The following is a 16,843-nucleotide window of genomic DNA, read 5'->3' on the forward strand; positions in this document are numbered from 1 at the left end:
CTGTACTACATCTAAATTCTGTACTATTACAGCTTTAGTTACTTTTACTAAACCCACATCTCCAAATTTGTTATTTTAAATGTAAACTGATGAATTAACTGGATTGAACTTAACATTGTCTTTCTTCTTAATCTAAATCTACTCTATAAAATGTCTCTCGGATGAGCTGGAAGATGCATGGTCACAAAACTGAAACAGGCCTGGTTTTCTAAGCTGAAGCAAAGTGGCCTTTTTAGAAATACGTGGTTCCTGCAGAACTAAAGCTCTGACAAAAGTGACGATCTTAGCGAATATACAGGGGTTGGACAAAATAATGGAAACACCTTCACCTCAAGATGATAATGCCCCAATCCATACAGCTAGAATTGTTAAAGAATGGCATGAGGAACATTCTAATGAAGTTGAGCATCTCGTATGGCCGGCACAGTCCCCAGACCTCAACATTATTGAGCATTTATGGTCAGTTTTAGAGATTCAAGTAAGACGTCGATTTCCACTGCAATCGTCTCTAAAAGAGTTGGAGGGTATTCTAACTGAAGAATGGCTTAAAATTCCTTTGGAAACAATTCACAAGTTGTATGAATCAATACCTCGGGGAATTGAGGCTGTAATTGCCGCAAAAGGCGGACCTACATCATATTAAATTATATTTTGTTGATTTTTTTAAGGTGTTTCCATTATTTTGTCCAACCCCTGTAATGCAGTGCTGTTAATTCAACTAACTGACTGGAGATGGGCTGATTAATCTGTTCCAGCAGGAGATCTGGAAAACTTTTAGAATCAAATATATTAATAGTCATACATAAAACTGCACCATGACTATTTTTATGTCGTGGAAGTACTTTTAAGTAAACAAACATAACACTTCCTCTAACATTAGGGATCCAGTGGCTTTTTCCTAGATATTCCCAACGCTGCCGTATGCTGCAGCTAAGAGGCCCATTGTGTGTGTGAGAGTGTGTGTGGGGGTGCCATCCCTTCTTCTGCGATTTGTTTGTGGTGACTGTCTGTTGAATAGAACCCCCCTCCTCCATGTAATGATCCCTCTACTTCCTAAAGCACTCAACCATGACCATCACCTTTCACCCTGTATCCTCCCCCTCTCATAGCCTACATTTACATATGTAAAAGTCCATCTCAACCCTGCCTTTAGCTGGGGGTCATCTCAAAACGTAGCGGGTGTGAAAGGGAGATGGTAAAGAATGTTCCAAAATAAGGAAGGAGGAGATAAGATGTTTGGGGTGAAGAAGAGGCCCATGACCTTATCAGTTTAGGAGGTGCTGGGTGTCAGAGTCCACTGAGTGTTAAAGGAAACGCATAAATTACAACCGCTCAGCCGCTGGTACGCATACTTTACTGTACACACTTCTGTGTTATCTCACATTGTTTTAAAAGGGCAACAGCTATTGTATACTGTATCTGTCTTTGCGGTTCTAAACACTTCTCAGATTCTCCGTGCTCTGTGCTTAAGGTCATGAACTAAACCTTTCTCTTGATGTAGAGACGAAACTATGAAATATGAGGATCTCTGTGAACTGGTGATGTAACATTTAACAAAGCAGTTACAGGAGGTCATATTGCCCCCAAATAAAAGCAGGAAGAGAGGAGAATGTGAGGAACATAACTCTCCCTGGATCCGTTTACAAGACTGCCACTACCTTATAAACTTTCGCCGCAAATTTGACATAATTTGGACAGAGATTTACTGTAATATGCCAGAGAGTTTGTAACAGCTTACAGAGGCCGTGGTTTGTTTGAAAATAAATCATATTCTTAGAATTGGAACTGATTCATTCACAAATTATATTTTTAATCTTATCATTTGTCACACTTCTGTAAGGTTTGACTGTGCTCTTTTTCAGTTTCCCTCGTTTCCACCAAGGTTATAATAGTTTTGGATTTTTCGTTACAGTTTAGTTTCATTTAGTTTTGACTTTTTTTCTCTAGTTCAGTTAGTTTTGATTCATTTTTAGAGCAGTTTTGCTGTTTTTTATAAGTTCACATTGCTTCAAAATGCTTAGTTTTTTCATATCTTTTATCTTCTTCTCCGTCGTATTCACATAAATCCCATACAGGATTCTGCTGATTTCTCCCAACTTTAGTCTCTATGTTGCCAGGTAGAGTGGGGACAAGAAGACGACTCTAAACGACAAGTGCCGTATAGTATCCCTAGCTAAAATTACTAGAGCAAAATAAATCGATTTCGAATCAATCCGACATTAACAAAGACAAAAACGAAGGGAATTTTATCCATAACTTTTACACATTTTAGTTAGTTTTGTGAGCACACAATACAGTTTCAGTTAGTTATTGTTTTTTTTCTTTTAATTATAGTTTTTATTTATTTCAGTTAACAAAAATGTTTTTTCAATTCTAGTTTTTGTCATTTTGTTAGTTTTCGTTAACGATAATAACCTTCCCAGATAGCAAATATTTTGGCAGTATTATGGCATACATTTGGCATTTTTGGCTCTCTTTTGGCATTATGAAAACCTTTAGGCTTAACTGTGGTATGATTAAGGTTATCCATAATAGACATGGAGGCACCAGCAGTATACGGATGAGTTATGGCATATGTCTGGTTAACCAAAAAACTGGGCAAAGAGTGGGATCAAGTATAGGGATGGTATGGCATGTTTAGAAGATTGACTAAAGAGCGGCAACATCTTATTCCATACAGTATATGGATGTGTTTTGGCATATTTCTGTAAAGCCAAAACACTGCACAAAGAGCGGGAATTTCTACCCAGAAGAAAACCCCACTTCATGATGAACACAAATTTGGTCTCCTTTTGGCCTCTCTTTGGGTCAGTTTTGGCTACTTTTTGGCTGGATTATGGGGATTTGAGGCTTTTCTGGGACAATTATGGCTATATTTTGGAAGTCCGCAATTAGTTTTGGGTGAATTTTGGCTTCCTTCTGGTTTGATTTTGGCTTGCCTATTTTGGGCCATTTATGGCCCATACATCCGCCCAGAACTTTGCCAAATGGCATGCCAGTTTTGGGCCAGTTTTAAGCCATAATAATTTTGCTATCTGGGTTGGTTTCCACCATGATCCTTTGCTCTCAAACCGGCATATGCGAAGTGTTTGCCAAACAGGACATCAACCCAGTATGTCTAATTTAGAGCACACGTACGTCAGCAGACAATAAGCGTAATTACACACAAGATACACAAACTGATGCTCATTTACCAGATTAATTAATATGCTGAAGAGGCCACACACACAGTTCACACACAGACACAGCTGACGCCATTCCCAGGCCGGAGCGCTTGAAATGGAACATCCTCATAAACCGAGATCCACATCAAGGCCAATATTCCTGCCAATCGCATTAGTGGCTCTACTTGGCCGCATTGTGAGTGGACTTGTGTACACAGTCTGAGGATTGTTTGCAGTTCATGACCATGGCAGAGAAAGGGGAGAATGTCAATAGACAAGTACACTAGTATTATCGGAGCGGCGGTCATGTGCCACCCCCTGTGTACGAGCAGACGAGCTGTCGCAGACTTAGAGGAGGCTGGAATCCCATCGTGTCTGTCTGGGAAATCTGGGTAAATGCTCTCTAATCCCACTGATCCTCTGCTAAAGCCAACACTTCCTCACCTGCCTGCCTGCCATGGGAGAGTGAGTACAGACCAAAAATAGGACAGTTATTAAGATGAGCTGCACTCTTTGATTTGTATTATTCACTGAGGCGCGTCGTACACGGCCCCGTCGTCTATGAAAGGTTCAAGAGAAACAGAAGCATTTTTACTTAAAGCTGAAACATTACAGAGTTGGTGCATATACAGCAGATGTTAACCTACCAAAACTAAGTAAGCATTTTAATTTTGGTCAAACATTTGTTTCCTGAGTACTTACACCATGTCAGATGTTCACATTCAGAGAAATCTTTAATTTAATTCAATGTAATGGCATATTTAATTTAGTTTATGTCACTGTTTTGTATCAGTTTACTTTATTTTCGCTTTTAATTCATATTTATATTATACACATTTGGCTATTTCATTGGAAACAAAATAACTGAAATGAACATGATTAACTGTAATATGAATAAGTGTGAACTTGAACACGTTACTTCGTCCGTAAACATGATCAGTAGGTTTGGGAACTACAACTCAAACGATCCCATTGTTCACGTCATTTACTTCTGCATTCTGTTACTGTTTTGGATGACAATCCACAAGTAGCAGGAATTTTATACTTTGCTTTTAATTTCTTTATGAACTGCTTTGAAAAATACTTATTTTAGACCTGCATGTTAATTCCATTAAAATCAGCTAATGTCAGAATTTCATCAATTTGAAAAGTTACGGAAAAATCCCAAATCCACCAGTAACACATTTTTACTTTTTAAAAAAAATATTTTTTTCTTCTGTATCTCTTTCCACTTCCAGTTTCTCGCCATAGGAAGAGACTTCTATATCAAAGCAAAGGGAATTAGCAGTCACCACAGTCCCTATGCAGTCAGACAGTTTTCTCCTTCTTTTTGTGAATGGACCACAGCGTATAATTACCTGGGCTGAGCTTTCAGTGTGGCCTGCTCTGTCAGCTCCACACCCACTGCGCACACACAAGCACAGACACACATTTACACACTCACATTTAAATATGTGCACGCTGATACAGGCTGGCTGAGATTGCTAATACACACACATCCACACTCGTGCACACATGCGCACACATAAATACAGGCCTCCCCAGCTGGAAGTGCACAGCTGCTGCTGTTTACCCTGTCGGGACCAGAAAAACATCCTGTACAGTTCTCCGGGTGAAAACCTCCCCTCACATAATAAACACAAGCCCTCGGCACAGTTTGAAGCTCCACTTTGGGTGGTTTTTGTGGCCGTCAAGGCAAAGGTCCCCTCCAGCAGTTGGGTTTGATAGACACTTCAGTGTGTCAGTGATTGAGTAGATCGCTTTGGGGAAATATCAAATGCCAAATACTGTATAAAATATTTTAGATTTTGGGAAATATTTCTGTTTTTTCATGTCATGTCCTTTTATTTTTTTTCTTCAAGTAACAGCAAACATCTGGATACCAACTTGAAAGAATGCTTAACAGAATCAGTGTATATGCTGTTCGAACAGAGGTGTGACAGTGACTTTCATCAGTCAGAACTCGTTGGCCTGTAGAGCTGTTTAGGTTTGAGCTTCATTTCGACTGAGGAAGTTTTGGCTGCTGTTGTGTCTGGAAGAGTGCAGAAAAGTGGGCGAGGACATGCTGGGCTTCCAAATGACTGCTGGAATGCAGTCGTGTGTGAGCATGTGTGTTTTTGTGTGCAAGTTCTTCTACGTGTGTATGTGTTTTTATAAACTGGTGCATTTATAAGTGTCTGTCTACCTCCCTGCGTTTTGCAGCTGACAGTCACTTAAGCATTTTGGCTGGCACGTAAAAGAGATTCCTCCGCAGACAGAAGTATTTGCTTTTGCTTTTAAGCCTAACGACAGTAGTATTGGGGCAGGGCTGAGTAAAGAGGAACATACAAAGCCTGTTGTGTGTGTGCCAACTCTCATCTTCTGTTTACTGTCTTTTGTAGCGGTGGCATTTCACAGCCCTCCAGTCACTATTAAGAAGGAACCACAGAGCCCCGGTTCTGACCCCAGTCAGTCCTGTAGCCACAAGCAGAGCTTCAGCTACCCCAGTGGAGAGCAGTGCCTTTATGCCAGGTTTGTCATCTTCACTCATTAAAGGGATATTTTTTAAAGGAGGTACTTATCAATGGTCAGTGTATTATACACAGTAGATGTATATCAGTTTGAAAAACCATTCACAAGTACCAACACAGAAGCAAAGAAAGGTCCTGCTATGGGTCGCATCAGAGGCTAAATGCATTGTAGCCATCTATAAAAAAAAAAGTCCATGTCAGTTTCACTCAGTGCTATATACAGAATATTTTCACTGCTTTCATTGCTGTGGCCAGTATCTCTCTTTCAAAGCCATCAAACTCCTTTGACAAAAATAGTCATTTTAACTAGAAGGACATGAGTTACTGGTTGGTAAACCTCATTCACTGTGTTCTTAGATTGGATAAGAACTAACCTGTTGAAACACCAAATTAAACAAACTTACTGATTGTGGCAACACTAGACCAGCAACTCTTATGTTCTGTGAGATACATGATCCTCAATACAGTGTGGTTTAGATTGGCCTTTTTTTTTGGAAAATTTCCAGTAATTTCTGGTCTTGTCCAGGGCAGTATATTGTTTAGCTTTGACGTTGGTATTCCTGTTTAATCCTCCAACCTGGGGGCATGCAGACCACCCTCTACTGTAGGTACAAAGTTGACTATGAATCAGTACCTCATACATGACTGACCAAAACAACTGTTGCTCTCAGGTGGTAATGTTTTTTCTTTAATTCAATTCATTGTTTGTTATTTACTGCAAAATGCTAATTTTATTATCTTTCAGTAAAGAGCAAAATGTGTTTCAGGTCTTCTCACAAAAGCATTCATTGAACTTATACAGTGACACTGGTTAACTGTCATGCACAAATCAGCACAGCTAAAACAGTGCCCACATGTTATTGACCACCAAACCCCCCTCAGCAAACTCCTATTTGCTCTGTTTGTTGTATTGACTACAAAAAACTTCCCCCCAGGACAGATATGTTGTGACATATGCAGTGTGTGTCAGTTCATCGATGTGTGTCATCATGCTTTTGTACATGTTTATGCATCTCACAGTGCCTATGAGCAGAAAAGGGCTGCTGGAGGAGCTAAGGGCTCCTGCCCAGGAACCCCCATGTCTCCAATGCAACAACATTACTCCCCAAAACCTGCTGTGGCCGGACGGTCCGACGCTGGTTACATGAACCCCGCTGCCACCTCCCAGCCACTGCCTAGTAACAACTACCCCATTAACACCAGGTAACATGATGAACACTCGCCCACTTTTCCCAAGTATACAACATCTAACAACATGATTGAGAATATTTTTTTTTTCTCAGTTCCAGGTATCAGGGCCCTTCAGGAGAGCCGATGTGCCCCCAGTTTGCCCCACCAGGGCCGACCTTCCAGCGCATGCCATCTGCCCCATCAGGGCATGGTAGCAGTGGAGGAGCTGGCGGCGGTGGGGGTGGGGGGCCAGGGGGTGGAGGTGGCAGTGGCACTTATCATCGACAGCATTCTGACCCCTGCATGCCCTATCTGCAGCAGAGCTTTAAGCAAGAATACCTGGACCCTATGTATGAGAGGGCCGCTCAAATGGCAGGTCCCGGACATGGGACTGGACCGGGGCATGGACACGGGCATGGACCTCATCCCCACTCCCACCCACACCCACATCAGCACTCACACCCACACAGGTTCCCACCAGCCCACATGATGGTCAAGCAGGAGCCCACAGACTACACCTACGATCCTGGTGAGTGAAAGAGAAAATGGAGAAAAGACAAGTCTTAACAGTGGCTTTAGAGGTTTAATCTGTGTGGTTTGGATTTTAAATGAGAGCGTGTGATAAAAATGCAACAGAATATGAAGTTTTTCTTTCATCACATTAAAAAAGGGTACGATGAAACGTGGCTCATTTCAATATAACTTTGATCTCATTTATCATCACATAATCTGAGTAAACACTTGACAAGATGCAGCAAACGTGAACCTATGAACTGAAATTCTGACAATTAATTATTTGAGTGTAATCTGGCACTGTTTCTGCTCTGAAAAATCCTTTTGAATACCCACAATCTCTAGTGTACGTAGCTTAACTTAAGAACAAAATGTTCAAAAGGCAAACAAACGTATTCACTGTATCAACCCTACTCCCTCCCTGCCTCCAAAACTCCTCCTTTCAACTCTCTGACACTTTGCAAAGAAGAAAAAATAAAACAAAATGTTTTTTCTTCTGCGGCAGTTACACTCCTCCCTTTCCTCTCTCGCTCCCTCCCCCCTCCACTGCTCTTGGTGAAAGAGAGGCAGAGGAATTTCATTGAGAAAATGGAGGGCACTGGAAAGACTAGAGTCCCTGGTGGAGTGCTCCGGGGTTTCAGGTTGCACCAGCGGCTTCCTTTTTCTGCAGGCAGATGAACTCATAATGGAAAAATGAGCGTGGCCGCAGTAACCTGAACCTCTCACTGGCTGGGCTTTGGGAGAGGGTGAGGGGGGGGGGGGGGGAGTGGGGGTAATGGGGGGTATGGGGTGGGGTAGGCAGCCCAGGAGCTTTAACAACAAGCACTTCCACTGGAGAGCACAGAAACAGCTCATTCTGAATGGTTAAAAACAAGGAGTGAGAAATTTAACACTTCACATGCATTGTGCCCTCATTCACCTGTATTAAAGCTGCTGTGGTACTGACAGTCAACTGAGCTTTCGTTGCAATTCCCAAAGGTCCTACATACACATTAAAGCATGGTTACAAAGAATCCCTCCCAGCACTGAAACCAGAATACTTTATGAATAATAAAAACCCAAAGAAATACAGATCTGATTCTTTTCAACTGCTACGTTTTATAGTCATACCTTTGATAAAGGAGACGATAAAGGAGCTCTGACAAAGTTGTGTTTGAGTAATCTCACAACCTTGAAACACAAGGAAAAACAATGTGGATAAGTAGCAGGAAAAGGAGAAAGTTGAAATTTGGTGGAGTTTCCTATGAACTGTTTAGTTAAACTGCAGTGACTGATCTGACAGAGTTTATCACTGTCATGTTGGTGCAGCTACACAGATAAACACTGCATGGAAAAGGAGACCCACACCTACGCCTGTTTGGGTTTAAGATTCATCAGTTTGAGAAATGGAATGAAATTTGACATATTCCATAAAAGCCTTAGTTCAGATTTTTTTTTAATTATGTAAGGGGTTATATGAGGTTTGTATTCAGTGTGTTACCTAAGGTAGATAGCAGTTGGAGCACCAGCACTGAAGTAGGCTGCCATCGAAAACCAACAGTAGGCCTATGCTATATTAAGAATATTTTCACCACTTCACCTTACCATCAGATCACCCTTTTCAAAGGGAAACAAAAGGTTGCATCATTTTATTCAAAGCCACCATTCTCCTTTAAAAAACAGCAACTTCACCTCACAGAATATAGGAGTTGCCGGTCTATCACTGCTTCAGCTGGTTAGTTTAGTTTTTACCCCTCAGTCAACTCTGGCCAGAGGGGTATTGCAATCATTTTGTCGTCTGTCTGTGCGTTTGTCTGTCTGTCCATTCTGGCCGAGGGGTATTAAAAGTGAGCAGCACATTATGCTTGTTACATGTCTAAACTGCAAACTACAGTCTACTAATGTTATAATAGAGTCACTATAGTCCTACTTGAAAAAATATATATGACAGCTTTTGTATGTCCTCAATTTTCACATATCAAAAAAACAATCTGAGAATCTACCACTATGAAAACAGCCCAATGTACTAGTAAAAAAATTAAATCTTTCTAATTTGAGGTAGTTAAGTGAATAGTTTGTATTAAAGAGCATTTATATGACTGCACACAGCAGACCGTCGTCCAACTATGGTGGCAAATATCTGTCCTTGGCAAAGGAATGTAATAACAAAACTGTAATGTATCATACAATAGAGATGCACCGAAGTAAAAAACCTCCAAAGAAAACAACATCGGTGTTTTCTTTTTATCTATACAATGTGAACAATAACAGTCTCATTTTAGGTGCTGGCCTGAGAATGAAACTCTGAGTTTCACATACAAATTGGCATTCCATCACTTAATCACTGCCATTGTGCTGTGTGAAAGACACAGAATGGTCATACCACTGAGTACACAATTAACCCTGCTGCGCTCACGCCCAATCTACACATCTCTCCCTAGTGGAGTCTGCCATTGCTGGCAAACATATTATTTACAGTATGATCGAGTACTGCTGCTCCGGAACGGAGGGTTTGATTTTCCCCAATGGCATCTTATCGCAGTCACAGCGCTGCAGCTGCATTCCCAGGGAGTGAGTCACGGCTGGAGCTAGAGGCAAAAGAGCTGCACCTTTCAGTCTTTATGTTCATGTTTGTCTTGTTGACAGACATTCTAATAAAGGACAAACAGACACATATGAAAGACTCAGTGACACACCTTTTGTGTATGCTCAGACAGCTAAAGAGAAACACACAGACAGACACGCAAAGGTGAACGGGGTAACCACAGGAAGTAAAGCACAAACTCTTTCTGTTTAGAGAACTCATTATGACATATTATGTGTGTTTAACAAGTGCCCCAACTTGCAGAAGATCTTGCTTGAAGCTTCATAAAGACTGATATAAACTCTATTTTTGTGAACGCAGCAATTTGAGTCAGTCAATGATGTGCCCAGACAAAGTGCAGACATTGTATACTTTACCACTTTTCTGGTCTGGTGAAGGTGCTTGCTCATGGCCTAAAAATACCAGCAGAGACAAGAGAAGTGATATGATAAATGCAGAGTTTGCCCTTGCAGAAATAGGGGGGTAGAAATTGGTCCTGTAAGCGTGTTTTGTCTTTAATTTGCATATATGTCAACTTACATAAGGATATGCTCTTAATTAGTAATAACAATTTCTTCCTCTTATTGTCACTGAATAGTTTGGAAATAGAAAAAAAACACATGGATCAATCACTATCATCTATCGCTGTACTTTGGTTTTAGCATCGGTAAACTTAACCCCAGTTTTACCTGAAGGTCTTTGTTTATCTGTTTCAGATGTGCCTGGATGTCCCTCTATGTACCATCACAATGAGGGCTACCCAAACCCCCAGCACAGCAATGAAGGTAAGCTGCACTTTTTCCTATTTCTTGTCTTGTATCCTATTAAATATACGGGGTGTCCACAATTTAAAAAATGTATTACAGAAGCAATTCATGACATACATGAATTACATTTGACCTATGTACTCAGTGGTTATCAAAGTTGGAGTGGTTGGTGTGGGATCATATGCAATCGAATCATTGATCCATGTTTCCTCACCGAGAGATCAATCACTACAAATGTTTACCTTGACCTTTTGACTGAATATGTGGCACCACAACTGGATGACCTTCAACCAACCATCATTTTCCAGCAAGATAGTGCACCCCCACGTTGGGGACTGCATGTTGGTGGGTTCCTACATCAAATATTTCCAGATTGGTGGATTGGAAGGGATGGCCAAATTCCCTGAACACCTTATGGGGTTATGTTAAAGGTATCATGTATCAAACAAAGATATGGGACATCAACGACCTGACGCAATAGATCACTGATGCCATTGAAACCACTGATGAGGCTATGCTACAGTGAACAGGCTAAGAAATCCAGTACTGTCTTGATGTGCTTGTAATGGTGCCCATATAGAGATGTATGAAAGGAGGTAAAAAAAAAACTTTAATATCTACTTTTCATTTAGTAATAATTTGCACAGATTTGTCTGTTCATTTGCTTTTGTAATAAAGAGACTTTATGGACACCCTGGACAATGGTTAGGATTGAGGGGGATCTTTTTTCAGCAACAGAATATATTCATAATTGGGTGCTTCTATGAAACTGGGTTCATTTTGGTATCTGGCACTTTCCCAGCTTTTTAGACCCAATAATAAAAGATTAGGTACATCCCCTAGGATGTACCTAATGATGACCTCAGATAAATGCAAAACAATTTTACTCTATCTCTGAGCCATCCCAAAATTAATGAATTTTTAATAAAATATTGGGGCCAAAAATAGGACCAAAATTGGGACATGAAAAACTATCTAGGTGTCAGTGCATTTTATCTGGAAAACATGGCTTGAAATGGTCTTATATACCACTATAAATAAAGACACAGAGTTAAATTTTTCATGAATTGGCAGTCTCATTCCAGGTTTTGTGCGTAACCTGCCCACTTAAACACAAATAAATCAGGAGTGATTTTGCAAAAGCAGTCATTTTTGTGAAACACTCTCCCTTGCATAGTGCGTAATTTTCGTGTCCTTTTTACCATGGTACATGCAGATTCTTATATAAAAATAATATAAAAATATATATTTTATCTGAAAAATAGTTTCTCTTTCATCTCAGTAATTATTTATTTTTAAAATGGACCCAAAGTGCTTCCAAACTTGCTTCATTACATTAGTCTGGTTTGAATTTTTAGCCCCCCCGTCCTGTTTTTAGGTACCAGTTTCATAGAAGCACCCAGTATATAATTACCTAGAAATCAATATCTTTTTTCAGTACTTTGAGCTGCTCTATCTGCAACCTCACCAGCAGATGTCACTGTATCCTACACACTGCCCCTTTAATGTTATTGTTCTTTCAGACGCCTCGGCCAAAAGACAACTATTATTTAGCACAATTTTTGATTGTTTTGGAATTACATGTCTCCGATCACTTCCTATCTGGTGCTTTATCTAGTCTTTACTGGCAAGAGCTCTGCGGTCATTGGCTAACCGTTGTAGAGTGCCTGTGTTTCCATTGGCTAACCAGCAGTGTGTCTGTGTTTCCATTGGCAGCAGCTCTAGCCTCACCCCTGCCTCAAGAATTTTTGAATAAACATAACTCCTGGAAAAAGCACACTATTTTCCCCTGCAAAAAGGAAAAGAATCACTCCCATTGTTTATTACACAATTTTGGTAGTTCAGTTCTGCATGCCAACAACACACAACTTACAGAATAAATAAAGATCACATCTTTTCAGTAGTTTCTAGTGTGAAGTGTTTTCAAGGGTAGGTTAGTGAAGTGTTCTGGTATGCTTTGCCAAAACTGACCTGAAGCATACACTTATTGGCTTAATTTTATTTGTGCATGAAAAGATCCTTGTATTTTGTTTGGGAAGGTATTGAAAGCCTGGCACAGATCCAAAATGCACAACCTACTTGTGCTAAGATCAAGGCCCCTTGAAATTCACACAATTCTCCCCTTTGTCTCTCAGGCTATCTGTTTGAAAACGACTCCCGTGTTGTTCCAGAGAAGTTTGAAGGTGAGCCGTTACACTCCTGTACCCATAAGCCCTTTGCATTCACACGCAACATTTTTCATTCGCCATCTTTTCGGTCAGATATTAGAATGGTGACAGCAGGTAAAGAAAAAAAACACTAACCACATACGTAGTCACCCACTACAGTCCCTACCACCTGACTATTGAGTTATATGGATGTCAGAACTCCTTGTGTAAGAGCTACATTGGTCTTTGTGTAGAATCTTAGTAAAAGGGTTTGGTTTCTCTACGCACACGATGTAGGGCTCCTCTGTCACACTGACAACAGAGTCGGGCAGTTTCCCATGATGTTGTTGGTGTTAGTGATTGATGCTAAAGGAGATTGAGTGGAGAGCCTGAGGGTGTCAACACTGGTTGAACCAGTGAAGTGTGCAAGTTCTCTGAAAGACAACAGCTAACAGTAACTTAGCTGAGGTTCTCATGTTTCCTCACTTGTATACAACATATCCAGTAACCGGTAAACAACACAAAGCAAACACGAATCAGGGTCCTTTTACCTACACATTACTTCACCTACTTTTTTTTTTCTTTTTCACTAAATTCTATCATTTTCAGTTTACATCATTGCCATGTTTGTGTCTGTTTTTTTTAATTTTATTTTATTATTTTACTTGTATTTAACCAGGAAGTCCCATTGAGATTAGGAATCTCTTTTGCAAGGGAGACCTGGCCAAGGTAGCAGCCATAGAAAGTCCAAAAAACATAAAACACATACATAACACACAATGAACACAATGATGTTTCTTTTTGGGTAATAATTTCCCTAAATTTCCTCAAATGTTTTATACCAAAGAAAGATTATGAAGAATAGGATCCTGTATGATTTTCCAATTGTATGCAAATATGAAGCATAGACGGACCTCCAGATGTCTTGGCACTACCGGAATTTACTTCCCAGCTGTTACTGGTCTAACTCCTTGTGTGCACATGTAATTTTAGAACCATATTAGAGCTAATATAATATCTCCAGAGATGTCAATTTAGTGAATTAATATGTGCTGTGTGCATGCCAAGACATGTATGAACTATCACATTTACCTACTCAAGGCTAAAACTGCACAATGGAGTGTGTGAAAAGAGTGTGTGTTTTCTAAAGATGTCTACGCATACGGGCATATTCAGAAGTAAAACGTAAAAGTGCTGAGTGGCTAAATAAATCTCTTTGCGTCTTTTGCAGGTGAGGTAAAGCAGGAAGGTGGTGGTGTCTTCCGTGAGGGTACACCTTACCAGCGCCGTGGCTCTTTGCAGCTTTGGCAGTTCCTGGTGGCCCTGCTCGATGACCCGGGAAATGCCCACTTCATCGCCTGGACAGGCCGTGGCATGGAATTCAAACTCATTGAACCTGAAGAGGTAGGTCTGAACTCATTGAAACTGTCCAGAATGCAAAACAGTAGTAGTCCTGGTGTAAATAAACATAAAGACATTCCCTAATAACTTACATTACACGGAATATTTAGTATTTTACAACCATTACCTACTGCAGGCTGTTGACTTTACGAAAAGCAAGGTCATATTTTTATCATTGATTGGGTCTTTGTAAATAACACCCAACATCTACAAGGCCCATAGAATTTGGAGAATTTTACACTAGCTACCAGAAGTTGATGGGTTGTCAGATTTCTCTCAAAGCGCATAGTTGAATGGGAATCAAGTCTCAGCAGGTTTTAATTTCTGATTTGCTTAATGTTACTCTAAATAGTAAGAAATGTCAAGTTATTCTTGGAGTGGATCTGTGTTATTGGGATTGAAGGCGTTACCCAGATTAGACTGATTAGAAGTGCGATCTGGCCACTTTCCTCACAGGTCTATTCTCTGATCCATCTTCCATTAGGCCCCCATTCATTATTCAACACACGAAACGCCGGATTGATAAATGAAGGACAAGCACAATCACAGAATCATCCAACACACATTCCCCGCCACACATTACCTACTTACCTCCTCACATTTCTTTAGTCGAGACATTTTCGTGATGTTTAAGTCTGCAGCTGACTGGACAGCATCCATTTAGCCGGGTCCTAATACAGATAGGCCTATAGTGTGTTTTCCATTATCTTTTTACTGTACATTAAAAATGAATGGGGTAAGATTTTACAAGTGCAATTAGAGCTGAGAGCACACTCAAAGATCAAACGCAGCTTCTGGCTGGCTGGTCACTTTGGGATACGACTTGTCTCTTCCAGTGTCATGAATCTCCAAAGCCCCCTCCCTGAGTTTCAGTTTCTTCTATTATCTTTGGTGTTTGTCAAAATAATGTTCATTGACAGCTGCGAGATGATTTGATTATTTGCCCTTGCATTGTTTGGGATCGTGAGATAATAATGTCTTATCAGAGTTACTGGTCCCTTGTCAGCTGAAAATCCAGCTTTTGGTTTGGCCCGACTCTGACACCCAGCTATGACTCTTATTTCACTGTGGGACTTTGGTTGCATTCAAGTGGTAATGGGTTACATAAAAAGGAAGTGAATCCACATGCGGGGACTCGCCCTGATCTTGGCATGTTGACGCTGTTTAGTAAAGACCTTTTGACTTGTCATTGAGGACCCCTAGTGGTTATATTATAGAATTACAAGCGACATTGTCAGTTACTGTGGTTGAATTGACAATTGAAATATGAAAAGGGACTCAGTTTATGAGAAATGTAGAAAAAAAATCATTGATCATGTGATAAAACATGAAAAAAATCTCCTGAAAATTTTAATCTGATATGATTTTTCCACAAAAATCTTACATGGCTCCTTCCTACTTAATCGAAAACACAGAATCCCTGCATAGTTAAATATTTGGTTCTAAGATTTGTCATACTTGAAAAAAATAAAAAAAATACTAGGTCATAATTGGATTTAATGCCACAAATGTTACTGGAAAATACAAAACCTAAATATATAGATTTTTAATGAACTCCCTCTGGTAAATGCATTTCCTGAAAGTGTCAAATCACTTATTCTGCATAGTGAAAGTCACACATAGATGGGAACAAACATGAAAAAATGGTTTTCAGTGGAGTGGGGCTTAATGGAATGCCTTTTTCTCAAGACTTGACATGTGAATAACTCACCTTCATATGAACCACTCCAGACCTGAACTATTCCACAAGTGTGACCACAGCAATTTCCTCCTCCTCTCTTCTGTTATTCCTTTTTTTTCCCTCATCTTCTCTTTTCCACCTCTTGGTTCTCTTTCTGCTCAGGTTGCCAGGCTGTGGGGCATGCAGAAGAACCGTCCAGCCATGAATTACGACAAGCTCAGTCGCTCTCTGCGCTATTACTATGAGAAGGGAATCATGCAGAAGGTAAGAAACACATAGTATTAACTCTACCATATATTTAGAACTTACAATATGTCCCTTTTCCTCCTATAAACAGTAGCTAAGTAATACACCTTTATGCATCAATCCTTTATGTTTGTGTCCAGGTCGCTGGGGAGCGCTATGTTTACAAGTTTGTCTGTGAGCCCGAGGCCCTCATCTCTCTGGCCTTCCCTGACAATCAGCGGCCCAGTCTGAAAGCAGAGTTCGAGCGCTATGTCAATGAGGAGGACACAGTGCCCCTGTCCCACCTAGATGAGGGAGTGTCCTACACTCCGGAACAAGCCCCCCAAAACATGGGCCCCCAGCCCTACTCCAAAGGCTACATGTACTAAAGCTAGCCCCACCCTCTCCCCCTTTCTTCCCATCCTCAAACATTTTCCTCCTGTACCAACCAATCATCATACACAACCCGACTCCCTATGCACCTCTTGCACAGGCCCACCCCATCCACTTGTATATAAGGCTATGGTGTTTTTGTTTTAAATTAATCTCATTAGGGATTTTTTTTTTTTTTTTTTTTTGAGTTTTTAAGAGCTGCATTCCTCTCACATGTGAGGCTTATTCAATCCATAAACATGACTGTGGTTGAAGAGATTGCTTAATAAATACCCATAATAATACCAAACCTGCCATCCAGACTTTTAT

The 16,843-nt window shown here is 40.4% G+C and overlaps 1 protein-coding gene across 2 annotated transcripts in view; it reads left to right on the forward strand.

Moving 5' to 3' along the window:
• Positions 1-16,823, forward strand: part of etv4 (ETS variant transcription factor 4) — a 38,280-nt gene extending 21,457 nt beyond the window's left edge. For both annotated transcript variants that reach the window (XM_030122243.1, XM_030122242.1), the window contains exons 5-12: positions 5,546-5,675; positions 6,695-6,877; positions 6,958-7,373; positions 10,637-10,705; positions 12,823-12,870; positions 14,066-14,238; positions 16,079-16,180; positions 16,303-16,823. In XM_030122243.1, the coding sequence (XP_029978103.1) occupies positions 5,546-5,675; positions 6,695-6,877; positions 6,958-7,373; positions 10,637-10,705; positions 12,823-12,870; positions 14,066-14,238; positions 16,079-16,180; positions 16,303-16,530 (1,349 nt within the window). In that variant the 3' untranslated portion in view covers positions 16,531-16,823. The remainder of the gene's footprint in view (positions 1-5,545; positions 5,676-6,694; positions 6,878-6,957; positions 7,374-10,636; positions 10,706-12,822; positions 12,871-14,065; positions 14,239-16,078; positions 16,181-16,302) is intronic.
• The last annotated feature ends 20 nt before the right edge of the window (positions 16,824-16,843 follow it).

This window comes from Sphaeramia orbicularis, chromosome 19, assembly GCF_902148855.1.
Source record: "Sphaeramia orbicularis chromosome 19, fSphaOr1.1, whole genome shotgun sequence".
NCBI lineage: Eukaryota > Metazoa > Chordata > Actinopteri > Kurtiformes > Apogonidae > Sphaeramia > Sphaeramia orbicularis.